Source organism: Mandrillus leucophaeus, unplaced genomic scaffold (assembly GCF_000951045.1).
Source record: "Mandrillus leucophaeus isolate KB7577 unplaced genomic scaffold, Mleu.le_1.0 Scaffold588, whole genome shotgun sequence".
Taxonomy (NCBI): domain Eukaryota; kingdom Metazoa; phylum Chordata; class Mammalia; order Primates; family Cercopithecidae; genus Mandrillus; species Mandrillus leucophaeus.
In genome coordinates this window covers 1,744,084-1,752,925 of record NW_012106341.1, presented here as the reverse complement: position 1 = coordinate 1,752,925, position 8,842 = coordinate 1,744,084, and the positions used below count along the sequence as shown (strand labels likewise).

At 37.5% G+C, this 8,842-nt stretch overlaps 1 protein-coding gene across 2 annotated transcripts in view; it reads left to right on the top strand.

The window, feature by feature from the left end:
- Positions 1–8,842, top strand: part of DOCK4 (dedicator of cytokinesis 4) — a 491,532-nt gene that overhangs the window by 215,670 nt on the left and 267,020 nt on the right. For both annotated transcript variants that reach the window (XM_011999203.1, XM_011999202.1), the window contains exon 5: positions 4,371–4,467. In XM_011999203.1, the coding sequence (XP_011854593.1) occupies positions 4,371–4,467 (97 nt within the window). The remainder of the gene's footprint in view (positions 1–4,370; positions 4,468–8,842) is intronic.

The following is an 8,842-nucleotide window of genomic DNA, read 5'->3' as shown; positions in this document are numbered from 1 at the left end:
GTAACCTTCATGTTTTCTTTTTCAGGGTATATTTCCTTCCAGCTACGTTCACTTGAAAAATGCCTGTGTGAAGAACAAAGGGTAAGAATGAGTTTTATTAGTAGTTGGAGGATTTTCACAGAACCTTTGCTTCTTTTGGAATTCGAAAGGCATAGTAATTGTCTTGAAAAATGAACTGTAGAAGATCATACCATTGTCTGTGTTCTTTGTTAAAGATATATTGCATTAAGACCGTTGGTGGAGAAAATTAAAGAACCCCATCTGTGCATGCTGGACAACAGGATCTGAGGGACTGGAGGTCTCTCAGTGTCCACAAATCAGGGAATCAGCCTACGCTTGAGCAGGAGTTGGTTCTTTTTGGTTTCTTGCTACTTAGGGAAGCATGTCAGTCAGACCCATTAAATGCTGTCATATTATCTCAAACCCCAGGAATTTCCTAGGTTCACCACTGATTATAAGATGCATAGTGTGTCTTTCTCTAAATGGGCATAATAACATATTCTTGTGTGACCACTTCACAAAGCCATTATTCTGTTTTAGAGAATGTCATTTATATGATGCTTTGATTGAGCTCATTGATCACCTAGTATTTCTAATACATTAAAAAAATTTCTAGTCTATTTCTAAAAGAATGTGAAGTGGCAGTCACTTTAACATAATTCCTATAAGATATAGCAGAGTAAAACAGAAGAGCTTGCCTGTTTAAATAGTTAGCATGAGCAGATCATTCATTATAAGGGGCCATGGATTTAGACACAAACATTTGGTGTCAGTGTCACAAGGGCTGTTCACATGATCATTGCATAACTTTCATCTTATGCCAACAGAATACAGATTCAGCCATAGAAATTATATTTTTTCTCAAATAGTGATAAATAGCAATTTGTTATTTGAATTCTTAAAGCATAGTAATGGTATTTTCCAACTCGAGTCTCATGACAAAAATTCCAAAGAGGCTATTCAAATAGGTGATTCTTAATTTCCCCCCAAGTAAAAGTATGGTATTAAATTTCAGTTCAGTGAAATAGCCTCTGCAGTGGCTACGAGTCTATGGTATAAATACTTTGAGAGTTCCCTACATGGGTAAAACTTAAAGAATCTCAGAGACCATTACTCTACATGTCTTATGTGTGTGAGCTGCTTTAAGCATGTTAATAGTAGTAGTCAGTATCTATTATTGAATAATAATTAATTATTATTCAATAATCTATTATTCAATAATCTATTATTCAATAATCTATTATAGAATAATAGATTAAATAGATAGAATAATAGATTAAAAGCATAATTCTAATTCTAATAGTTACCACTACTACTACTGATCTTTTAAGAAATGTGTGTCCTTCAGAAGTGTGCAGCTATAATGCACCAGAAGCATCAAGCCGAGTTGTTGGTCCTTTTGAAACTTTCCTACCAGGCTAGATGTGACAGCGTTCAGCCCTCCTCCAGTAAACCAGAGGATACTTCAGAATACACTCCAGCTATATGCTTACTCTTTGTTCTATCCTTCTGTGCTAGTGATCTGGGCGTGGCAAAGTGAAAACGCCATGGGCTACCCCTGTTTCTTAAAGTGTCCATTTGAACAAGCCTGTGCAACCAATCCTCTTTGCTGCCTTTACCTCAAGCCCAACCCTGACCTCCCTCAACTCTGCAGTGCCAAGGGCATCATATGCTCTGACCAAGGAAGAGAAAAGAGAGAATGCTATGCTAGCAAAGATGATGTCAAGCATCTCTCCACTTAAAGTCTATCCCTCAAAGTGAGTTGGGGTAGGATATGATTTTTAAATAAGTACCTCCTTTTTTAAAATCCTGGTCAGTAACTGGTGTATATCTGATCCCCTTCCATGAGCCCCAGGAAGTTTAAATGTGGGTGAAGGTACCTAAAAATTGGGTTGTGTAAGTTTAAGATTTTCTTATGGGGTCTCCACCTGACACCAGGTATGATGGACATTGTGCAGCAGAAGAGCAGAAAAGCCCAACATTAGTTTCTAAAAAAGAATTATTGGAATTGACTTAGACCCTAGGTCTTGGGCTGTTACTGGAAGAAAAACTATGGCCTGAAAACATCTGAGGGCATGTATTGCCAGATGATTGCTTTCCCAGAGAGGAACATCTTTGGGGTTTTGGTATTACCTGTCTTATTTTAAGTAGATTTACGGCCCACTAGGGTGAAATAATGGAAAAGTCCATCCCAGAATAACTGAACAAAATATAATTTCAGAGGTAACTACTTATGACAGACTATTTGAACACTGATTTTGGTTTTGGAGTAATTAATAGAAAACAGTCACCTTGCCTAAAATGGCAATTTTATGCTTAAAAAATTAAATTTTGCTTGGACAACCCCCAATCAACTTCTCACAGACTGAATTGTGTGTATGTTCTTTCTTGTGTCTTCAGCTCAATGTAGGACTGATGGAGGTCCATTAAATTATAGTTTATGGACTGGGAGGCCACTTCTGTATTGTTTAATTCCTACTGAGGTCATGTCACTTTTTGAATGTTAAGTAGGATGTCAAGTTTTCCTGGAAATTCAGTGTTTCCTCCTTGACCTTGTATAGGATCATTTTATAATCTCCATCTCCAAATATTCATCATTTAAATTGCAACAGCTGCTTCAAAAGCAAAATAAATGTACTACCATTTAAAAATGTCATATGCAGGCTTAATAAAAGGTTCTGTATCTGTCACAGTTTATATATTACTGTTTACTTTTATTTCTAGTTTAAAATCCCAGTTTTACATTTTCAGCTGTGTTTAAGCTCTAGAAAGAAGGAAAATATTCATAGGGCAAGTATTTTAGCAGCACTGTGAAATGAGGAGATGAAACTCTGTTGGGAAAAGAATCAAGGCAAGATTTTAGTTTCCATATGTCTGACAAGAAGATTTTACAAAAGACAATTATACACACTTTGGACATAACATGAAAAAGGAATCACAGAACAGTTATTAGCCTCATGCTAAGAAGTAATTTCCCCTTGATCATTAGACAACATGGTTCTGTGTCTAATATGTCATTACTTTCTATCTATTAGACGTTTTCTTGAAAAAAATATACTGAAATAAAGAAAATAGTCTCAATCAATATATCAGTTGCATTTTTTGGGAAGCAGTGGTAGCAATAGCCACTTAACCACTTTCACCTGCACACACACACACACACACACAGAAAGAATCTGAAAAAGGAAACTGGAGATGAAGATTATTATATGCCAAAGGTAGGATACAGAGGACAAATTAAATCTTCTCAGCCGGCGTGGTGGCTCACGCTGGTAATCCCAGCACTTTGGGGAGGCTGAGGCGGGTGGATCACAAGGTCAGGATATCGAGACCATCCTGGCTAACACGGTGAAACCCCATCTCTACTAAAAATACAAAAAGTTAGCCAGGCATGGTTGCAGGTGCCTGTAGTCCCAGCTACTCGAGAGGCCAAGGCAGGAGAATGGCATGAACCTGGGAGGCGGAGCTTGCAGTGAGCTGAGATTGCACCACTGCACTCCAGCCTGGGTGACAGAGCGAGACTCCGTCTCAAAAAAAAAAAAAAAAAGAATCTTCTCTTTTATTTCCCCCATCTCCTCATGCATATTCTCAACTTCAGGACCACCATACACACCCTACTAGATATTGATATAAATTTTTTCCAAGGATAGTTTCTGACTTTTAGAGAAGAAATGAGAAGACTATGTTACTGTAATCAGAAAGAGGAACGTTTTGGAACAAATATTCAAATATCGGTGATGTCATAAGCCCTTAGGTTCTATGCTGTATGATAACATTACTTAGAGTACTAATCATTTTTCATGGTCCTAGTTTGCAAATAATAAAAATGAGGTGTTACTGAGATCAAGGGAGTGTTCAATTAGTATCTTACTGTCTAGTTACTTACAACACCAAGTCAGTTTGGATGCCCACAGCCATCAATCATGTCCTGATGATTAAATGGTGTTCCTTTTACTCTCTTTCAGTCCTGTAGTCATAGCCCTTGGAAGGCAAAAGTCACCTCAGAGTTTATGTAGCCCAGTGACCTCATGTTATAGATGAAGGCTTTTGGCCTCAGGTTAAATGAGTTACTGCCTAGCCGTGAGCTGGTACTGGAGTGGAACTCTTCTGATGTTGTTCCTTCTTCACCACGCTGCTCGAACTTCGTCTGTTGAAGTTCTTGGTCTGTTGAAGTGGCTGGTCGTTCTGGTATTGTCCTCCCGTAACCCATGTAGCATTCCTCACATTAACTTACAACCAGATCCTGGTTACTGTCTGCAGAATGAACAATAGCTAGGCAACTTTCTTTCCTAGTTATCTTTTAGAGTATTTAAAACAAAATTGTTGTCTATGGTATTTACATATATACTTTTTCTTTTTTAATTTCACAGACAATTTGAAATGGTTATTCCCACTGAAGACTCTGTAATCACAGAAATGACATCAACATTAAGAGACTGGGGAACCATGTGGAAACAACTCTATGTGGTTAAGTAGCTTTTTAATGTCACGATTTTTCAGATAAAGAATTGTTTTAAGAAATACATGAACATGAGTAAGCATTAACTAATATAGCACCTTCTGCAAGTCTCTAGGACTCCTTGGGGATATAGATATTAACAAGACAGTCTTGTTGTAGTCTCTGTGTCCACTGAGCATGGGTTTTGTAAGTTATTTTTCAATACCACAGGAATATAAAAGATTATTTTTCTGGCATCTAACCAAATAGGATGGTTTACATGGACTATTGTTGAACCTCCTGAATATTTTTAATTTTCAGGGAAAAATAAAATTCAAGACAGTTTTGATGGCAGTGGTATTTTATCAAATTCAAATTCTATAAGTAATTCAAGTATACTGTAAATGACAGACTTCTTAGCTAGTATCAATGAGAATATTCTAAATATACTAGAGAAAACAATGTTTCTTGAGGGGAAAAAGGATCTGTGTTTTGGAGATACGTAGTATATATTTATTTACTTATTATAAGTAATCACATTGGGAACTTATATGGCAAATCCCATGGTAAGTACTCTTTGATGCAGTATCTTCTTTAATCCTTATTACCACTCAAAGAAATAATAATGATAATCACATCCAGCTTATAGATGAGAAGAATGAGGCACAGAGAGTGAAGTAAAGTAGTCACCCTAGATCAGGTAATGGGAAAGTGGCTGAGCTGGGGTTCTGGTGTGAATATGGTGCTCTCACTCTGAACCCCACTGTAACTGCGGAAGTCTGGGTGTGGTGAAATATTGGGGAAAACCCCATGCTATTTCTTCTTTTATTTTTAAAGAAATTTGTAGAATAGTTTAATCATTTGAAGGGATGAATTCAAAATACAAACGTGTACTTATCCTGACAAAATGATTTAAAACAGCCTGTCAAAGAAAAAATCCAAATTAGTGAGGGACACTGGCAGAATGATAGTGTTTATTGTCTGTTACATCTAAAATGCAATAGGGTGTTTCATCGAGGCAAGAAAATCTTACAAAGTCACTAGCGAAAACCCTTTGATGCTGGACTTCTCTGATTAAACCCTCCTGGAGCTGGTAGCTTCAAGACTCACTGTGAAAATCCACAAGACAACCTTAGATGAATTGGCAGAGCATAGGTTTTGTAAATACAAAGTCAAGATAACCAACCTCGAGGGCTCTGTGCTAGGGAAGTGCAAAGAAATGCAGATCTCCTTTTTAAATTTTCTTTTTTTTTTAATGTTGGAAAGAATTCAACATCTGATATTATTTCACTTAAAGTAACATTGTGCTTGGCACTAACATGGAAAAAGAAACTATTTGAAATACTCAAACCACTGCATTCTAAATACCTGACTTAAGAGTTATAAAAATAATGACAGTGTGAGTGTTGTCAATAGCTGAACTAGAACACAAGCACTTTTCCTTTTATGTAGCTACTAGTGGGGACCAAAGTTGAATTTCCTCTGGATTCTGCCTTATCTAGCTATTTTCACCTGTGTTCGAGGTTCCAAATATCTATTCTGGGGACAGACTTTGTTGGTTTGAAAATCTATATGTTGTAAACTCTACAGGTAACCTCTTCTCCTCCTAGTGTTCTGAGTAATTGGGAAAGAGATACTTACCTAAATGTTTCCCTGGACACGGGAATGGTAGCCATTAGTAATTGGGAAAGAGATACTTACCTAAATGTTCCCTGGACACTGGAATGGTAGTTACATTAGAAACAAATGTTAAGTTTAACTCAGAGGTATTAGATTTTTGACACTGGGAGTGAAGCTACCTTGGCCATGTCAGACCTTTGGTTTCTCTTTTCCTAACGTAAATGTTTTGTCACAAATGTTTTGGTTCAAGTTCCTCATGCTCAAGTGTGTTTAGGTTATTGTCCATCCTCTTTTCCAACAGTTTTAAGGCACCTAGCTTCTCTACTGGAAGATGTTTGATGAGGGCCATAATATTTTATAAATTGTTAGCAATTTATATGACAATGCTCAGCATAAAAGCACATGATGAATGCTTGAAACATGCTAGTTGCTCTTTAAATAACATTGCTAAGGACTTAAATAATGGTCTTTATAAATACCACTTAATAATCAGTAATGTAACCATTGAGGAGAAATATAGCAGCCATCTTTTACTGAGTACTTTTGTGCAGGCCCTGAGCTGGACATTTTACATCTCTCTTTCCTGGGGCTCTGCCAGGCACTTTTTATTCTTGAATCTTATCAATGATAATTTACCTAGGGTCTCATGCTGAAGCCTCAATCTAAATCTAAGTCTGTTGCTGCCAAAACCTGTACTGTTTTCATTTTAAGGCAAATAAAAGCTCATCCCTTTCTAAAACACTAAAATACTCTCAATTAACTTTTTGCTATATTTTTTATATATTTCCAGAATCTCTTGGTATTATTTTATTCTAAGTGTTTAATATTGTGCCTTACCTGTTTTCATTTAGCACTAAATCAAAAGCATTTTTCATATATCTGAATAGCCTTCATAATTATCCAATGTTTAAAGAATCATGATTTTATGACTAGATGTTCAGTTGTAGACCTTTTTCTTATACTAGTAGGGCAGGTTTGCTGGCCAGGCCTGTGGTATGTCAGCGTTCCTGCCACACCTGGATTTTCTTCCCTCAATGGAGAACTGACCAACTGATTTTCAGCTTTATAAGGGATCCTGCAACCTTTTCATCTTAGTGTTCTTTTAAACTTAATACTAGAGATGACATCACAGAAAATCAAGTCCATCCTACCAAACAACTACAGGATGCCTTTCCCAAGAGAAGGCAGGTGACTTTCTCCCTGTGACAGTCAGTTCAGAAAGGTGCTGTCTTTCTTCTTTGCTATATGAGATTTGACTTGTTTAATAACTTGCTTATATAATTTTATTGACTTAGGTGGACTTTTCCTTCCTACATTGACTTCCTCAAGTGTTTCTTGATCTTCACTGCTTGTTATTTTGTATCGCCTATAGACAACCTACCTCTTGAGATCCACAAAAATTAACATGTTTAAATCAAGCTCTTCATTCATGCATTCTCCAGCTGCTAGGGATACACAGGCAGAAGGCCATTGTGATTGAGCACTTACAGCCACAGGGAGGACATGGACACTGAGCAGTTAATTACAAGAGTATTGTGTTACAGTGGCCTTGTAATGGCTTGTATGGGAGTGTATAACGTGAGTTAAGAGTGAGAAGCAATAGAAGAATGGGCTCAATAGAGTGCTTTCAGAGTTCAGAGAGAAACAAGATGATTTGTATTGAGCAGGATCAGGGATGGCATCCTGGAGAATGCTTTTTGTTCCTCTGGCTAATTCGTCTGACCTGCACATCACATGAACATTCTTCAAGACACCAAGTACTGAAAAAGCAAATAACACGTCACTACTTTTTAAAATAAAAAATATGTGATGACTGAATGTCTTTACCCATCACCCAGAATAATTTGATATTTCTGGCAGTTTACAGCTGTAGAAGACTTTAGATGGATGATAACCTCAGTACTTTCATATCACTGCTCATGAAGTCCAGTCATAATCTTTGAAGAAAGTAAAAGCATAGCTACTGGTTAAGAAAGACAAAGGGTAAATAGTTAGATAAGATTTACTCTGGCCGGGCACGGTGGCTCATGCCTGTCATCCCAGCACTTTGGGAGGCCAAGACAGGCAGATCACGAGGTCAGGAGTTTGTCCAGCCTGGCCAAACATGGTGAAATCCCGTGTCTACTGAAAATACAAACATTAGCCAGGCATGGTTGCGTGTGCCTGTAATCCCAGCTACTCAGGAGGCTGAGGCAGGAGAGTCGCTTGAATCTGGGAGGCAGAGGTTGCAGTGAGCCAAGATCACGCCACTGCACTCCAGCCTGGGGGACAAGAGCTAGACTTCGTTTCAAAAAAAAAAAAAAAGGATTTACTCTGTTGTCTCTGGGGTAACGGATATATATTTTGGTTTTGGGAAAGATTCTGGACCAAGCCCAAAACAATAACAGTACTCTAGTACTAGTAACAGCTAATACTTACATATTTTTTCTAGGTCAGGCATCGTTCTCAGAGTTTTAATAACTCATTAATCCTCACAACAACCCTGGGAAGTAGGTACTATAATACCTGTTTTACAGATGAAAAAACAAGCACAAAGATGTTAATGAATTGTCAAAGCTTTTTCAGCCAGTAAATGGCAAAACTGAAATTCAGATTGCAGTTGTTTGGCTCTAAGTAAGTTGATGTTCTCTGCCACTGTGCTGTAGTGCTCTCTGCACAGTTGCCACCACTAATCCATAAAACAGCCTTGCAGAAAGAATGTGCTGCCCATGTACAGATGACAGAATTGATACTTAAAGTCTATAACACTAGTAAGTGACAAAACCAGGATTTTAACTTGTCTGC